Here is a 19723-nt window from a genome sequence, read left to right as displayed (position 1 = left end):
AAATATCCTTACTTCGGTTTTTTTTTTTTTGCTTTTTGTTTGTTTTCTGAATTAAAATTGTATTAAGCAGGTATATCTGCTTATAAATGCTATGCGTATATAATAATATACTTATGAATAGGTGTGAGAAATTAAAATGAAGTCTATTTATCTGGTTATAATACAGACATACCTTAGACATAGCACAGATTTAGTTTCAGACCACTGCAATAACGTGAGTCACATGAATTTTGGGTTTCTCAGTGCACATAAAATGTATGTTTACACTATACTGTGGTCTATTAAGTATACAATAGCATTATGCCTAAAAAATATATAGACCTTTTTAAAAATATGCTATTGCTAAAAAATGCTAGTGATTATCTGAGCCTTCCGTGAGCCATAATCTTTTCGCTGGTGGAGAGTCTTTGATTGCTGTTGACTACTTAGGGTGGTGGTTGCTGAAGGTTGGAGTGATTGTGGCAATTTCTTAAAATAGGACAATAAATGTTGCCCCATTGATTGACTTTTACTTTCATGAAAGATTTGCCTGTGGTATGTGATGCTGTTTGATAGCATTTTACCCACGGTGAAGCAGCTTTCAGAGTTAATCCTCTCAAACCATACTACTGCTTTCTCAACTAAATCCAGGTAATATTCAAAATCCTTTGTTGTCATTTCAACAATGTTCACAACATCTTCATCAAGAGTAGATTCCATCTCAAGGAACCATTTTCTTTGCTCATCCACAAAAATCAACTCCACATTATTCATGTTTTATCATGAGATTGCAGCAATTCAGTCACATTATCAGGTTTCGTTTTCAATTCTATTTCTTTTGCTATTTACATCACATCTTTAGTGATTTTCTCCAGTAAAGTCTTGACTCCATCGAAGCCATTTATAAGGGTTAGAACTAACTTATTTCTAACCCCTATTAATGTTGATATTTTGACCTCATCCCATGAATTATAAATGTTCTTAATGGTATCTAATATGGTGAATCCTTTCTAGAAGGTTTTCAATTGACTTTACACATGCACATCAGAACAATTACCATCTATGGCAGCTATAGTCTTACAAAATGTATTTCTTAAATAAATAAGACTTGAAAGTCACAATTGCTTCTTGTTCCATGTGCTGCAGAATGGATGTTGTATGAGCAGCCTTGAAAATAAATTAATCTCCCTGTACATTTCCATTACAGCTCTTGAGTTGCCAGGCACATTGTCAATGGGCAGGAATATTTTGAAAGGAATCCATTTTTCTTGAGCAGTAGGTTTCAACAGTGGGCTTAAAATATTCAATAAACCATGCTCTAAACATATGTACTGTCATCCAGGCTTTGATGTTCTATATAGAGAGCAAAGACAACATAGAGTTAGAATAATTATTAAGGGCCCTAGGATTTGGGGATTGTTAAATGAGCATTGGTTTCAACTTAAAGTCACCAGCTGCATTAGCCCCTAACAAGACAGTCAGCCTGTTCTTTGAAGTTTTTTTTTTTTTTTTTTGAGACGGAGTCTTGCTCTTTCGCCCAGGCTGGAGTGCAGTGGCCCGATCTCAGCTCACTGCAAGCTCCGCCTCCTGGGTTCACGCCATTCTCCTGCCTCAGCCTCCCGAGTAGCTGGGACTACAGGCGCCCGCCACCACGCCCGGCTAATTTTTTCTATTTTTAGTAGAGACGGGGTTTCACCGTGTTAGCTAGGATGGTCTCGATCTCCTGACCTCGTGATCCACCCGCCTCGGCCTCCCAAAGTGCTGGGATTACAGGCGTGAGCCACCGCGCCCGGCCTGTTCTTTGAAGTTTTGAAGATAGACATTGACTTATCCTCTCTATGATGACATGCTCTTCCAAAAGAAGGCTGTTTCAGCCAGACACGGTGGCTCATGCCTGTAATCCCAGCATTTTGGGAGGCCAAGGTGAGTGGATCACTTGCGGTCAGGAGTTTGAGACCAGTCTAGCCAACATGGTGAAACCCTGTCTCTATTAAAAAACACAAAAAGTTAGCCAGACGTGGCAAGGGAGCCTGTAATCCTAGCTACTTGGGAGGCTGAGGCAGGAGAATCACTTGAACCGGGGAGGCCGAGGTTGCAGTGAGCCAAGATCGGGCCACTGCCCTCCAGCCTGGGTGACAATAGTGAAACTCTGTCTCAAAATAAATAAATAAATAAATATATATATATATATATATATATATATATATAGAGAGAGAGAGAGAGAGAGAGAGAGAGAGAGAGAAGGCTGTTTCATCTACATTGAAAATCTGTTGTTTAGTGCATCCATTTTTATCAATGATCGTGGGATCTTCTGGATAACTTGCTGCAGGTTCTACATCAACACTTGCACTTGCGTGTTATGGAGATGGCTTCTTTCCCTCATGAGCCAACTTCTGCTAACTTAAACTTTTCTTCTGCAACATCCTTACATTTATCAGGCTTAAAAGAATTAAAATAGTTGATGCCTTGCTCTAGATTAGGTTTTGGCTTAAGGGAATATCGTGGCTGGTTTGGTCTAGACCACTTAAACTTTCTTCATATCAGCCATTAGGCTGTTTTGCTTTCTTGTCATTTATGTGTTCATTGCAGTATCCCTTTAATTTCCTTCAATAACTTTTCTTTTGCATTCACAACTTGGATAACTGTTTGGCATAAGAGGACTGGCTTTTGGTCTATCTCAGCTTTTGTCATGCCTTTCTTACTAAGTTTAATCATTTATAGTTTTTTTTTAAATTTAAAGTGAGAGATATGTGACTCTTCCTTTCACTATACACTTAGTGACCATTGCAGGGTCATTTATTGGCCTAATTTCAATATTGTTGTGCCTGAAGGAATAGGGGGGCCCAAGAAGAGGGAGAGAGACAGGAGAGTGGCTGGCCAGTGTAGCAATGAGAATACATGCAACATTTATAAATTAAGTTTGCCATTCTATGAGTGCAGTTTGTGGAATCTCAAATTGATCTATAGGTTCAATATTGTCTTCACAAAAATCCAAGACAGCTTTTTGTAGAAATTACACAATTAATTCTAAATTATCTATGGAAATGCAAAGGACAAAGGATATCCAAAGAATCTTTTTAAAGAAGGACCTAATTGACAGTGCTTACACTAATTTAAAAATGTATTATAATGCTATGACAATCAATAAAATATAGTAACAGTATAAAATTAGAAATATAAGTACCACCAAATCTAAAATAAAAGTTAAAAAAGAGAAATTGAAGATGACATAAATAAATGGAATGATATCTCGTGTTCATGGACTGGAAGAATTAATATTCTTAAAATGTCTATAAAGCCCAAAGCAATCTGCAGATTCAATGCAATCTCTATAAAAATTCCAATGTCATTCTTCACAGAAATGGAAAAAAATCTTAAAATTTCTATGGAACTATAAAAGACCTTAATTAGTCAAAGCAATATTGACCAAAAAGAATAAAGCTGGAGACACCACCCTACAGAATTTCAAAATATATTGCAAAGCTATAGTAATCAGAACAGCATGGTACTGGCATAAAAACAGATACATTGACCAATGGAATAGGATAGAGATCCCAGAAGCAAACCCACACATTTAAAAAGAAAAGGACCTGTCTTCAATAAACAGTATTGGGAAAAATTGATATCCACATACAGAAAATATAAATGAACCCTTAGCTTGTCTCTTATACAAGAATCAACTCAAAATAAATTAAAGATTCAAATATAAAACTTGAAACATTAAATTAATAAAAGAAAACATAGGAGAAAAGCTCCATGACATTGGTTTGGGCAAAGATTTAATGACTATGACCCCAAAAGCACCAGGCAACAAAAGCAAAAATAAACAATTGAGATTGGATTATATTAAAATGCTTCTGTATAGCCAAAAATACCAATAGAGAGATAACTTCTCAGATTGAAAAAAAATTTTGCAAATCATATGCTGGATAAGGACTAATATCCAAAATAAACAAGGAATTCAAACTACTCAATTGCCAAAAAAAAACCCCTATAAAAAGTAGAGAAAGGACTTGAATAAAAATGTCTCAAAAGAAGACATACAAGTGGCCAAAAAGTATGTGAGGAAATGCTCAACATCACTAATCTTTAGAGAAATGCAAATTAAAACCATAATAAGACATTATCTCACACCTGTTACATTGGCTATTATCAAAAGGATGAAAGATAAGACCTATTGATGAAAATGTTGAGAAAAGTGAACCATTATACACTCTTGTTGGGAATTTAAATTAGTATAGTTCTTTTAGAAAACAGTATAGAGGTTCCTCAAAAAATCAAACACGGAATTACCATATGATCCAGCAGTCTCACTGGGTATATGCTCAAAGAAATTGAAATCAATATGTTAATGAGATGTCTGCAACCTCGTGTTCATTGCAGTATTATTTGCAATAGTCAAAATGTGTCCATCAATGAATGAATGGGTTTAAAAATATGGAATATATACACAATGGATACTATTTGGCCTTAAAAAATTCAGAAAATTCTGTCACAAGCAACAACATAGATGAACCTAGAGGGCATTGTTAAGTGAAATATAGTATTTTTTATTATGGCATAGCTATGCTTCTGCACTGTACCATTAGTCTAGGTCTTTATATAATCATTTGGAACTAAGTTTCATTACCCTCAGTAGGCATCATTATACCCAGTCCTTAGTAATGAAGCAAAGATATTCATTATTGCTACTCTTGGTAAACATTGCATAAAAGGAAGATCTTAACCAGTGCAATAAGGCAAGAAAAAATCATACAAATAGGAAAGAAAGAAGCAAATTACTCATTTTTCACAGAGTGAAAAATATGTCTAGATAATTCCAAATCATGTTCATAAAAATGTTATACAAAGCAAATATATTGGAGACATGAAATAAAAGGTCACATATACAACTCAATTGTTTGCATACCGGCATTATTTAAGTTTTCTTTAAAAACATCTTTTTCAGTACTAATTTTGTGCATGACATTGTGCTAAGTTTTGAAAAAAGAGGCAGTTGTGCCTCTCAAAAGGATTTAATTATGATACTCCAAGTGGTTTCAGACATAGGTATCTCTGCTGTACCTGTAAAAAATTATGTCCCCAGGAGTCCCAGACTATAATGACGTCAAAATAGTTCTGAAGACTGCTCCCACTGGCTTAGCCAGTATCCTTAGGACCCAGATATACCTGATTCTTAATTCTCTTTTGTTCATATTCTAGACATACACACATACACAAATGCATTCACCGGGGAAGTCACTTCTCTTCTGAGACTGCAGTAGAGACAATAACAACCGAGTGTTTTCCATTACTCAACTTCAGAATATAAAACATCCACAACATACACACATGCATGCATGCATGCACACACACATATGGACAGATAATAGAAATGTTCCCTCCTCCACTTGCCTCCCAAGGTCTTAATGTAGGTATTATATTTCTCCTTCAGGACCAAGAGGATCACATAGACATAAATATGACTTGATCCATGGATAGGTCTTCAGTTTCTTGAGGAACTCCGGTAGTTTTCAGGGTAAACAGATTTACTTTTGTTTAAGCTTTTATTTTAAGTTCAGGGTTACATGTGCAGGATTTGGAAGTTTGTTACATAAGTTAATATGTGTCATGGAGGTTTGTTGTGCAGATTATTTCATCTCCCAGGTATTAAGCCTAGTATCCATTAGATATTTTTCCTGATTCTCTCCCTCCTATGGGAGTTATGCACAGCAAAAGAAACTATCAACAGAGTAAACAGACAGCCTACAGGATAGGAGAACATTTTTGCAAACTATGTATCTGACAAAGGTCTAATATCCAGATCTTTAAGGAACTTAAATTTAGAAGAAAAAAACAACCTATTAAAAAGTAGGAAAAGGATATGAACAGACACATCTCAGAAGAAAACACATATGTGGCCAACAATCATATGAGAAAAAGCTCAACATCACTGATCATTAGGGTGAGCAGATTTCTGAACTGAGATTGCCTTATTCTTATTAAAGGGATGGGTGCAGATTACAGTAGCTGAGAAATGAGGATGAGTAAGAGAGTTGTCAGAAGAGTTATTCTCCTAGCTTTTAAAATGGTGCAGCAGACAAACTGGCTTGTATGTTCCATTTTCACTTTGGATAAAATATTCACATTTCAATTACTGAAACATAGTCTTTGCAGGAAGTATTCTATTTATTCCCTCTGGCTGTGAAAGCTAAAAGCAGCATTTCTGAGAGAAAATAATTTATTCTGTGATCTGAAAAAAAGAGAGATGACAGCCTTATTCCATACTTTTCGGTGTTTTGTCTTCTTTTCAGTGAGTTGCCTCTATTTCACATGATAGTAATGTTATTTGAATTATATCTCAATTAGAAAAGTGACAAGAGTTCATTTATTCAGCCCTAATATTTCATAAAATAAGGACATAAAAATTTTATAAAAGACACATATGAAAATAGGATAGCCAGTTTTATACAACCTTAAATTTTCAATAGTGACATCCCTGAAGTGACAGGTGGGTCACCTCCAATATGTCAAGGAGGAACTATAAATATCAATATTGATATTTTTGAATTAGAAAGCCTACTTAGTTTTCCTCCAATATCCTTCTATATGGGAATATGCCCCCATCACATATTTGTGACTTGCTCCTTTTAAAAAATTTTAATCAACACATTCCGGCTGATATAGCCCACTTCTTCAGACCCGTGAAGCCTATTTTCATCTATTCTGTGGTCATAACTTTGAGTTTGTTCTTATTTTCTCACAGCACACTATCACACCAAATATTCTCTCCCTTACTATTCAGAAGCGTTTTGTTGGTCCTTGTTCTACCACTGTCTGTTCTTCTGTGGGCCTTGAAAAATGTATTGAACATCTTCTGTATACAAAAGAAACTTAGTTTTGCAGATTACATAGCCTCAAAAATATTTGATAAAAATATTCTTTATTTTAAGCCTCAAAAATATTTGATTCTATGGCTGAAGTTTTGATATGGGTAGAATGTAAAGTACTATGTTCTAAAGGGAATGTCAATTTATTTTGTTTAAGATGATAAGCATCTTTATTTTCACTGAATTGACTCTAGAGTCAATTAGACTAGACTGTAATCTTAGGAAAACATTGGATTCTCATAAGTTCTTGCATTTTTAATGATCCTTCATCCTCTATATATCATGGTACTTATAAAACAAGTGGTCTTTTGATGATATTAGAAAGTGGATTATTATTATTATTATTTATTTGCCTCTAAGATCATTCTATGATTTCGCTTCAAGAAAACTACAGCTACAAGGGGATGATTCATATTTTTCTGTATTTAGGTTTTCTGCAAACCAAAAGGGTGGAGTTTGGGCTAAAACTAGATTGAAAATATTGTCAGTATGTCCATTAGGACAGATTTAATTTGAAAGGTAAGCCCACAGGAACTAATGAAGTCTGTTAACATTTCAGAATACAACGGAGATCTCTAAGATGGTGAGCACCTAGAACAGAGCAAATATTTAATCAATTCTTGACCACAGAGTTGTTCAGTTCATGGCCAACATTGGCCTGGAGAATGGACTACATGATAACAAAAGACCCCAGATATTCAGGTCCAAATGTACTGACTAGACTCAGTTTTTCCTGTCAACACCTAATGCTTAAGGCACACACCCAGACAGTGTATATATCACATATTAAACATAATAGAACAAATATAGTCATTGATGTACAAGAAAAACAAAATAGCCATTATGGGAAAGAAGACTGATGGTCAGTCACTCCCTGAAATTACTCTTTTTTTTTTTCCTGCTCACAGAGGCAATGCTATAACTGCTATACAATGAACTTCCAACAGTCATTATGTCATTTCTAAATGGCACCAGCCTAACTCCAGCTTCATTCATCCTAAATGGCATCCCTGGTTTGGAAGATGTGCATTTGTGGATCTCCTTCCCACTGTGTACCATGTACAGCATTGCTATTACAGGGAACTTCGGCCTTATGTACCTCATCTACTGTGATGAGGCCTTACACAGACCTATGTATGTCTTCCTAGCCCTCCTTTCCTTCACAGATGTGCTCATGTGCACCAGCACCCTTCCCAACACTCTCTTCATATTGTGGTTTAATCTCAAGGAGATTGATTTTAAAGCCTGCCTCGCCCAGATGTTCTTTGTGCACACCTTCACAGGGATGGAGTCTGGGGTGCTCATGCTCATGGCCCTGGACCACTATGTGGCCATCTGCTTCCCTCTGCGTTATGCCACCATCCTCACTAATTCAGTCATTGCTAAAGCTGGGTTCCTCACTTTTCTTAGGGGTGTGATGCTTGTTATCCCTTCCACTTTCCTCACCAAGCGCCTTCCATACTGCAAGGGCAACGTCATACCCCACACCTACTGTGACCACATGTCTGTGGCCAAGATATCTTGTGGTAATGTCAGGGTTAACGCCATCTATGGTTTGATAGTTGCCCTGCTGATTGGGGGCTTTGATATCCTGTGCATTACAATCTCCTACACTATGATTCTTCGAGCAGTTGTGAGTCTGTCGTCAGCAGATGCTCGACAGAAGGCCTTCAGCACCTGCACTGCCCACATCTGTGCCATAGTCATCACCTATGTTCCAGCCTTCTTTACCTTCTTTACACACCGTTTTGGGGGACACACCATTGCTCCACACATATATATTATTATGGCTAATCTCTACCTACTAATGCCTCCCACAATGAACCCTATTGTGTATGGGGTGAAAACCAGGCAGGTACGAGAAAGTGTCATTAGGTTCTTTCTTAAGGGAAAGGACAATTCTCATAACTTTTAAAGTCTTCTGAGATGTTAGAATTTTCTTAGCCAGGTTGAGATCACCAAGTCAATAGGGAGCTCTTTAAATGACACCAGAAATCTGGCCACAGGAATATTTTTATGATACTCAGATTACTCTACATCTTTGGAAAGGGTACCATTATGATCAAATAGGTAAATACCCTCTCTTATGTTATTCCATGTTCTTTAAAGCCTTTTTACTATAGAGGACTTCGAAGTTCACTGCATTTAATCTTCACAGACATCATCTTCTCTCCTAAATGACAGTCTACACAAATTTGCAGCACAGTGGTTGGATCACTAACACTGGAGTGAAACTTTTTAAAAAATTTAAATCTCTGGCAAAACATGAGCCATGTTCATTTTTGTCTGTCCTAACTTACTTAGCTCATCATTTTCCTGCCAAGATCACTTAGAGTTTATTCTGCTTCTATCCCAAGTTTGCCAGCTGTATATCCAGTAGCAACCCATACATATGTTAACCAGAAAACTTCTAAAGTTGTAAATTGAAGCATGCCTGTAATACCCAGAAGCTGGCAATCACACCAATGTCCATCAACATTAGACAACATAAATAAATAGTTGTGGTCTATTCAAATATAGTATTAGGTGAAAGAGATAAAAACACATATTATATATTGTCATTGATGTACAGTTCAGAAGTAGGCCAAACTAACTGAGATAATGTTTAACTTTGAGAATGAGAAACTAGGTAATGAGGGGATGCTTCTGAGGTACCGCCGTTGATTAGTTCTTGACCTGGATGGTAGTTGCAGGGTGTATCAACTAAGTGATATTTCATGAGCCTATTATTTGTAATATCTGCTCTTTTTGCCTGTGTACTATGCTTCAACATTTTTATTTAAAATAATATGTCTTGGGCACACACTGTCACCTCCCTAAGCTGTGAGACATTTCTTTCTTGCTTCCTATGAAAACTGTCTATAGTTTACAAAGTATATATACTTTCTTTTCTTTCAGAAGTATGTTAAATTTAGCATAAATAATATGTGCATATTTGTACAAATCATAATAAAACAACAAAGACAAGATCATCTTAAAAAAATTAAACTTTCCTTTTGAAAATGTCCTCCATCTAGTCCCTTTTTAGTGATGGCCTCTTAAAAATATTGTTTGTGTAGCAAAGACTTGGAACCAACCCAAATGTTCAACAATGATAGACTGGATAAAGAAAATGTGGCACATATACACCATGGAATACTATGCAGCCATAAAAAAGGATGAGCTCATGTCCTTTGTAGGGACATGGATGAAGCTGGAAACCATCATTCTCAGCAAACTATCGCAAGGACAAAAAATCAAATACCGCATGTTCTCACTCATAGGTGGGAATTGAACAATGAGAACACTTGGACACAGGAAGGGGAACATCACACACCGGGGCCTGTTGTGGGGTGGGGGGAGTGGGGAGGGATAGCATTAGGAGATATACCTAATGTTAAATGATGAGTTAATGGGTGCAGCACACCAACATGGCGCATATATACATATGTAACAAACCTGCACGTTGTGCACATGTACCTCAGAACTTAAAGTATAATAAAAAAATATAAAAATATATATATTTTGTTTGTGTATGTGTATGTTTTTGTTGTTCTTCTTTTTGGTGGTTATTTCTTTTACTCCAAGCTTATGTTTAAACTTTAATAAGATTACCAACTACTCTGTTACACACAGTGAGGATTTAATTTAATAAATGTATCTATATCTGTCACCTGCCCTTTCCCTCAAAATATTTTATGTGTATATGTGTATGTATATAATCACACACACACATATAAAACATCAATGTTATATCTTTAATTTTCTGTTACAAGATAATTACCACCTTGCATTAATTCTGGAAATCTTTTTGATTTGTTTATAGTTTGGTTGCAATAACGGAAAACTAATAAATAGTATTTGAATTATTATAATTATATAAATAATTTTATGAGTGTTGAATATGAATGCTAATCACTTTACAGCAAAGTAGGGATTATATTTTCTTCTTCATTAGTTCAGTATCATCATCTTCATTATTCTTGAAGTATGTTTCCAGTATCAATATTTTTTCAGAGACTTCTGAGAATATTTTGGACCAATCAAAAAAGGAAAGGAGTTATAGACAATTAGAAAATAACATTTATAACAGAGAAGAAGGAATGATAGCAAAAATATCCAAGAAAAGAAATATAAAGTTGTGAAAATCTCACAAAAAGGACACGAAAAAGGCAAGGCAATGTAAAACATAAAAGTAATGATATAGATCATCTCCTCAGGATGTCAAATGTCTGACTTTATGATTGCTATTAAAAGAGAAAACTGCTAAAGCAAAGAATAATTTATCCCAACCACTATGAAATAATTTGTATAAACCAAATTCAAAATGTGATTTTTAAGAAATACCAAGAAATGCCAAAATACCTAGAAGAATTGTTGATAGAAGACTCAAACCTGGACACACAACTGTGAGAATATGTGATGTACTTTTTATGCAAATTTCAATATACAATGAATTATTATTAACTCTAGTCACCATACTGCACATTATGTCTTTATAACGTACTCATTTGATAACTGTAAGCTTATATTTTTTGGCCACCATCTCTTCATTTCCCTCACCCCCTAACATGCTTCTAATCTGTTTCCACCCTTCTCTCTGTTTCTATGAATTTGGCTTTTTAAAAATTCTACATGTAAGTGAGATAATGAAGTATTTATGTTTCTATTTCTGGCTTATTTCACTTAGTTTTCCAGGTTCATCCATGTTGTTATAAATGGTAGAATTTCTTTCTTTTGAAGGTTAAATAATATTCTATTGTATATATATATGAAGTTTTCTTTATCCATTCACCTATTGACACACTTGCCAGGAGGAATACAGATAGTCCTCTGCTTTATTTTAGCTCATAACTGCATCTTTGTTTTAATTTTCTTGATAGTTATTTTCTTGAATGAATAATTAAAGAAAATGATTTGAATAAACTAGGTTACTGATAACTTGTTTGTTCATATTTAAAAAGTGGAGGCCGAGAAACTACAATGCTTATCAAAATTGCTGAATTTTTTTGTGTGTGTGTGGAGACGGAGCCTTGCTTGTCGCCCAGGCTAGAGTGCAATGGTGCAATCTTGGCTCACTGCAACCTCTGCCTCCCAGGTTCAAGCAATTCTCCTGCCTCAGCCTTCCGAGTAGCTGGGATTACAGGTGCCTGCCACCACGCCCTGCTAATTTTTGTATTTTTAGTAGATCTGAGGTTTCACCATGTTGGCCAGGCTGGTCCTGAATTCCTGACCTCAAGCCATCTGCCCGCCTCAGCCTCCCAAAGTGCTGGGATTACAGGTGTGAGCCACCACACCTGGCCCTGAAATTACTGAATGTTAAGTAGAAAATCTTCACGCTCAGAAAGGTAGTTTATCGGGAAGTTAAATCGTAATTTCAGCACACCAAGAAATCCAATGTAACAATGACCCTCAATTCTGACTATGGGTAAGGTTGGTCCCACTTACATCTACTTATGGCCTGTTCTATTTTACTTTCCATTATCTGGCACCTATAGTTGGGGGAGACCAGTTACTCATAGAGAACCTTACTGAATAAGCTGGCATATATACTTGGATTGTGTTCAAGAGCATACAGTAGAGTTTTGGTGCAATCTTTCTGGGGGGATAAAAGTCTAGCAACATAAAAGCTTTAAAATTAGCATATTTTTTACTCAATATCTATTCAAGTCTATAAATTTTCCAATGGAATTAATCATGATTGTGTTGATGTTCACCATAAAGTTGTAACATATTGGAAATTAACTCAATGTTTTAAATTTTAAAAATACGTAAAGGAAAGTTTATAGCCATAAAGTAGCTTTGCTGACTTTGACATATTGCAGAGGAGTGAAAGAGTGAAATATTCATGACATAATGGAAGAAACCGTGATAAAATATCCTCTAAACTATGAATATTCTGAAAACTGTGATTTTCAAAAAAAATTTACACATACCTGGAAATAAAAACACACAAAATCCTAATACCAAGTGTTTCTGAGTATCTGAAGTATGTACTATTCAGAAGTGCCTTTATTGTTACTTTTTTCTTTTTCGACTAATAAGCATTTACTATTTTAGAATTAACAATAATAAATAACAACACACTTATGATATCACACTCATATACATCTTTTATTTATTTTTAATTGCCTTAGACACGAATTGCCAACTTCTAGTCCTAATGGTGGGATAGCTGTGGCATGGGATTTGCTTTCCTGACTGCTCTTTTTTGGAGACCAGCTATAGTCAACGGAAGTTTTTTCCCTCACATATAGGAATCTTTCCCTTAGGGCTCTGTGGTCTCTGGGGTCTCTGAAGCCCAGTTTCACACTGCGACTCTCGAGCATATGAGATTATGCCTGTTTCCTGTGGGAACTCGGCTGGACTAAGCACTTCTGATCCAAACTCTATAAGCTGAAGCCAGGGTCCTGCCATCACATGCATTCCTGGGCCCTCTCCCTGGCATGAACACCTTTCACATCACTTCTCATCAGGAGCTATATTGTGGGTAAGAGATTTCTGCCTTCCAGACATTATTGTGTGACAAAGCCTTGTCTTGTTCTAGCCAGTTTGTGTCATCATAAGGATCAAAGACACTGACTTACAGAAAATGTTGTTGGTGATTTCTTAGTCTGAGAAAATTAGGAAGAGTATGTTCATTCCACATTCACAGCAGAGATAGTACTTGTAAGGGATATGTGTTCTTGGTGGACAAGGTACAGGTTAGATGCCCTCAAAATCTCCTTTAGAATTCAAGGAACTCCTCTCCTTATATTTATTCTTCTTCTTTTTTTTAATATGTGCTGTAGTGCCAGGGTCAGAGAAGTGGACAGTAAGAACTTTACTGCCTCTTAAATCAGGAAAAAACAAATAGCTACAAACTTTTCCCTTCAAGTCAGTAGCCCATCCTTTCCCAGTCCCTCCCTTTTCTTCAGTTGGGTCATACAACTTGGAGTCAGTCAATACAACTCCAATTTGTTGAGTATTCTTTTTTTAAGCTGGGTACTGTCCTTTTTCATGGGATAAAATAGGTGGCAGATTTGGCCCATAGACTAAAAGAGCTCACAGGTCAGTAAGGAGACAGGATAAATATAAATTGTTTGAGCACTGGTGCCCAAGTTATCATCATCATAAAAATGGAGAAAATGTGAAGGTAGCAAAGAGGAAGAAAGGTGAATTTCAAATAATAATTCTGGTTTGGTTTAAGAGAGATGGGGTTGTGCCTCACCAGTATTTAGTGTAGACAGCACAAAATTCTGTATCTTTGGCAAGCTATTGAACAAAGAGTCTTGATTAGATAGTCATTAGATACTATTTAATTAGCAGATGCATTATAAGAATGTGATTAAATTCACCAGTTAATTCAAATATTAAATAAGCAAATATATTAAACAGGTAAATATAGACAATCAAATAGTACTACTATTACTTTTTTTTGTCTAGTCGTGTGGATAAATATTGGAGTTGATATGCAAATCTGCTATTTATGTGCAAGGTAAACCTAAAAACACCAGAGTAGAGATGGAGAAAGTCCTTCTGCTAAGTGCCAAAGGAGACATTGCCTGGCACAGATACAGTAGATAATATATATATATATATTTTAATTTTACAAATGAAATATGTTCAATTTAATTTGGAGTCCATACACTTGAGACATTCAGATTCAATTACAGCACTTTGTGTCATTAAAAGGTTGATTTGACATTTCTGGGAAAACATTTTAGAGCAACAACAGAAAAGATAAAATAGCATAAGAGAATCTAGAAGTTTCTTTTCTGGATCCAGCTTTATCCTGACATTTCTCTCCAGAGAATCAAGGATAGGTCGTTCAGATGCCTGATAGGATTTTATTCTGTGTACTGGTTCCTGAATTCCTTGAAAAAATACTGTTCCAAGCCATCACTAGAGAAGTATAGCGTGGAAGTTAAAAGGAAGTGAAAAAGTAAGTCTCCTTGGCTTTCCTAACTTCTAAGCAGTTCCTGATTCATCCACATTTTCTGGAGGTTAGGATAAAGTGGTAATTCAAAGGAGCCTGTTTTCTGTTGTAAACAGCCAGAGGCAACCATGGATGCTACATATATTTTGTGTCAAATGGCTGCCCAGAGTGGGATGAGGAGGCCGCACAGGGTGCAACAGTGATAGGATCAATCACTCCACCCTTCACCAGATACTGGAGGCGTGGACACCTACATCAGGTAATGGAACTCATTGTCATCAAGGATGGACAAGCAATTATGATTGACACAAGGTCGTATGCTGCAGCATATCTTGATGTGGTATGTTTTGTTATTATTATACCTCAAATGTATGCCTGTGTTCTGTTTTTTAATTCCCCAGAACCACAAGCAAGAATAAAGAAGTCGGGTAGGCTCAGGGTGAGTCCGCATAGTATTTGTAACCAAATTACCTTCTCCTTTGAAAGAAAAAAATATAAATCATCCCACACAACTTTCTTACTATTTACCTTCACAATGACTGCAATGCTGGACAAGGAAGAAATTTTAAGAAGCAGGAGCATTAGAGGTCACACGCTAGAAACATGAAGCCTCATCTTGCTACAGGGAAAACAAAGAAATAGGAAAACAAATACAAAATCAAACAAATGAGAAAATAAATCACTGAACTACTACGTGTTAGTCCACAACTTCTGCATTAATTCTGTTTATAAGGGATTTGCTTTAATGGAGCATATGTGAAATTCTGACCTAAGGAAACCTATGTTTCATTCTGAGTTAATCACTAATAGCCTTGATTAAGCAAGTTAAACATCCTGTATCTAAATCAGGGTGTTTAACGGCAATAGCTCATTCTGGACTCTGGAAACCACAGCCTTCTTCAAAGAAAGTAACATCCTATCTCAGTGTTACTAAGATAAGCATCAGGCATTTAAGTGTTTAATCTATTTTAAGTTGATTTTTGTATGTGGTATGAGATAAGGGTCTAATTTTTTTCTTCTGAGTGTGGATATTCAGTTTTCCCAACACCATTTATTGAAGACACTGTCTTTCCTGATTGTGTGTTCTTGGCACCTTTGCTGAAAATTTTTTGCCTGTAGATATATGGGCTTTTTTCTGGGCTTTCTTTTCTGTTTCATCTTTCAGTCTCGGTGTGTTACTGAGTCAAATAATCCATTTTTTCTACATTATTCAATTTATTGGTGTATAATTGTTCATAGTAGTCTCTTATGATCCTTTGTATGTCTGTTGTATCAGTTGTAATGTCTCCTTTTTCATTTTCATTTTATTTATTTGAGTTTTCTCTTTTTTCCCCCCTCAGTTAATCTAGCTAAATGTTTGTTAATTTTCGTTTTGTGTTTTCAGGAAAGTTACTCTTATTTTTGTCAATCTTTTCTATTATTTTTCTAGTCTCTAATTTACTTCAGCTATAATATTCTTTACTTTGCAGAGATATTTGCAAATAAATGAAAGAAATTGAGAAAAGTCAACATAGACTTTAAGTATATGTATCTGGGGGGGATTAGCAAGTATTTAAACCCGAAATGCTAAACTACATTGACTATATAATGCATTGTTTAAGCCAGGATACTTATAAGTGGTTAGAAAATGGAAAGAAATAAAACAGGAAAGAAAAGATAAGACCTAAATTTCCTTTTATTAAATGTCATACCAAGGAATTTGAGCCCTGTTCTCAAAGTAATGGGAAGACATTGAAGATTATTAAGCAGTGGATTAAAACATCTTCAAAATTGTACTACAGGAAAAATTTCACTTATGAAATACTAAAGAGGCAATGCCAAGAAATAAATGGATGTGGCTAGGTGGTCTTTACGCTGAAAGTGGTGTTAGAAAGGAAGAGCTGATATAAGAAATTTTCTGATTTAAAAGTTTTTTTCTGAAGATAGACTACAGAAAATAGATATGTTGATGTGACCTGGGTGGAGTAACAATTTGGACCCTTTGAGCTGTAAATGAATTATATCCAAGATGAGGTGGAGAAATACCAGGGAAGATCATAAATATACTAGTTTAGGTATTGTAGTAGATAATGACACCATTATCCAAAAGACAGAACTTAGAGGTAAAGTCTATTTTGGGCACAGGTAGAGATTAAAGCAATAAGTATAGTCTTAGACATAATAAATGTAAAATTTTATGGGTATTTCTGATGAAAATAGTCATCATGCATTTAGAAGGGCTCAACAGCTGTGGCATAACTTATTTATACAAGTAATTATCTGAAAATTATCTTCATGTTGGTTATACTTGAGGTCATAAGAGTAAAAACATTTCCCAAAAAGAGAATAAAGTGAGAGTCTAGATAATATGCTTCTTGAGAATTATATAAAAAGAGAAGATATGGAAAGAAAATCGATAATCTCAATGACATTGAAGGATTATAGGGTACTTGAGAAAAAGAGGTTTCTTTCTTCTTCCTTCTTGTAACAATCAAATCAGATTGACATTTATGGTCATTAGTCCTGTATTTTATATCCATTTTGTATCTATACCTGCATTTTGAATAATCAGCATATCTAATCCATCAGAATATTAACCTAACAGTAAATAAATTTCTGATTATTTTTCAGAACTCTTTGAGGTAGGTATCACCTGCTTCCCATTTAAGATGAGCAACTGAGGCTTGGAGAGTGACATAAAGCTTATCAAGTCACACAGTTAGTATAGAAAAAACTGAAATATGAATAATGTGCTATTTGGTAGAAATAACCATAAGCTTCCTATTGTGTATTGGCACACAACATTAATTTACTGAAGAAATTTTGGACCGTGCTTCACATCCTGTCATAGGATATGTCCTCTGTGAAGCCAGGATGCACAGTAAAAAGACTGCATGAATGTCGAAGTCATATATGAATACTGTTTCTGTTCCTGAATCTAGTTGTGTGACATTTAATATCATTCAATCTTTCTGCGCCCCAGTTTCTACTTTTATTTGGTGGTAAAAAAAATACAACTTTTTACTTATGGCTATGGAATTACATTTAGACTGTTTATGAAACTTTTAAAATGTTATCTGGAATACAGTATTATTCAATACATTGTATATTTTCATAGTCACTATTATTTATAATTGTTGGTGCCATTATAAACTTAATTTTATTCTAAATTTGAATTTGTATTTGCAAGGAAAATTTGAATGAAATTTGTTTCATAATTCCTTCTCTTCAGGATGAAACTTCTGGAAAAATAGAATGCCTCTATTTAATTAATTATGCTGGTTTCCAACAATTCATATGTGACTCCTCCATCTTTTATTCTTAATGGAATACCTGGTCTGGAAAGAGTACATGTATGGATCTCCCTCCCACTCTGCACAATGTACATCATCTCCCTTGTGAGGAATCTTGGTCTTGTGTACCTCATTTATTATGAGGAGTCCTTACATCATCCAATGTATTTTTTTTTTGGCCATGCTCTCTCCCTCGTTGACCTCCTTACCTGCACCACCACTCTACCCAATGCACTCTGCATCTTCTGGTTCAGTCTCAAAGAAATTAACTTCAATGCTTGCTTGGCCCAGATGTTCTTTGTTCATGGGTTCACAGGTGTGGAGTCTGGGGTGCTCATGCTCATGGCTCTAGACCGCTATGTAGCCATTTGCTACCCTTTGCGTTATGCTACCATACTCACCAACCCTATCATTGCCAAGGCTGGGCTTGCCACCTTCCTGAGGGGTGTTTTGCTGATGATTCCTTTCCCATTCTTGGTTAAGCGTTTGCCTTTCTGCCAAAGCAATTTTATCTCCCATACGTACTGCGACCACATGTCTGTAGTAAAGCTATCTTGTGCCAGCATCACGGTCAGTGTAATCTGTGGTCTAATGGTTGCTCTCCTGATTGGAGTGTTTGACATTTGTTGTATATCTTTGTCTTACACTTTGATCCTCAAGGCAGCGATCAGCCTCTCTTCATCAGATGCTCGGCAGAAGGCTTTCAGCACCTGCACTGCCCATATATCTGCCATCATCATCACCTATGTTCCAGCATTCTTCACTTTCTTTGCCCACCGTTTTGGGGGACACACAATTCCCCCTTCTCTTCACATCATTGTGGCTAATCTTTATCTTCTTCTTCCCCTAACTCTAAACCCTATTGTTTATGGAGTAAAGACAAAACAGATACGAAAGAGTGTCATAAAGTTCTTCCAGGGTGATAAGGGTGCAGGTTGATTCAAGGCAACTTAATTCATATGGAAGAAAGATAAATGAAAAATAACAAAGAATAAACTTACGTGTGATATTTTACATTTATTCATGTGTAGTATCATACATTTTCTCTCTCAGTCTATGTTTTCTGAAACTGTTTTGGGGAAATTTATAGCCCATTCTGGATATATATCTCAGTGCCTTTCCCTTAATTTTTGTCTATTGCCAGTTTTTAAAAAATGAATTTAATTCAATTTATTTAAATTGACACATAAAGTTAAATATGTCATATATAACATAATGTTTTAAATATATATAAACCTTACGGAATGGCTAAAACTAGTTCAATTCATAGAAGTAAAAAGTAGAATGGTGTTTTTTTAAAAATCACGTGTTATTTTTCTAAATTTTTTAAATTGATACATAATAGTTTTACACATTTGGGAGGTGCAAATGATATTTTGATACATGCATAAAATGTGTAATAATTCAATCAAGGTAATTAGAATATCCATCACCTCAAACATTTATCTTTTCTTTTTATTGGAAACATTCAAATTCTCTTTGAGCCATGTTGAAACACGTAATAAATTATTGTTAACTACAGTTATCCACTGTACTATTGAACACTATGTCTTATTCTTTTTAACTGTATTTTAGTACCTATTAATTAACCTCTTTTCATCCTCTCTTCCTCCCACCATTCCCAGCATCTGGTAACCACCAGTCTACTCTCTATCTCCTTGAGATCCACCTTTTTAGCTGCCACATATAAATGAGAACAACAATAT

The 19723-nt window shown here is 35.5% G+C and overlaps 2 protein-coding genes across 2 annotated transcripts; both read left to right on the top strand.

The window, feature by feature from the left end:
* The first annotated feature begins 5342 nt into the window (after nucleotides 1–5342).
* LOC100986112 (olfactory receptor 52N1) lies at nucleotides 5343–10141 on the top strand. The gene is made up of 2 exons (XM_063607953.1): nucleotides 5343–5497; nucleotides 7757–10141. The coding sequence occupies exon 2, from the start codon at nucleotides 7801–7803 to the stop codon at nucleotides 8761–8763; it is 963 nt and encodes a 320-aa protein (XP_063464023.1). The 5' UTR covers nucleotides 5343–5497; nucleotides 7757–7800; the 3' UTR covers nucleotides 8764–10141.
* Nucleotides 10142–17979: 7838 nt separating this feature from the next.
* Nucleotides 17980–18956, top strand: LOC100988141 (olfactory receptor 52N5). Its single transcript, XM_008972480.3, is given in 2 exon segments — nucleotides 17980–18021; nucleotides 18024–18956. Coding segments are annotated over 2 exon segments (975 nt in total).
* The last annotated feature ends 767 nt before the right edge of the window (nucleotides 18957–19723 follow it).

The sequence above is a fragment of the Pan paniscus genome, chromosome 9, assembly GCF_029289425.2.
Source record: "Pan paniscus chromosome 9, NHGRI_mPanPan1-v2.0_pri, whole genome shotgun sequence".
Lineage (NCBI taxonomy): Eukaryota > Metazoa > Chordata > Mammalia > Primates > Hominidae > Pan > Pan paniscus.
This window is presented reverse-complemented; position numbering and strand designations above follow the sequence as displayed.

Excerpts from the sequence above, each read along its gene's own strand:
- LOC100986112 (XM_063607953.1), top strand. The coding sequence starts at position 7,801 with ATGTCATTTCTAAATGGCACCAGCCTAACTCCAGCTTCATTCATCCTA.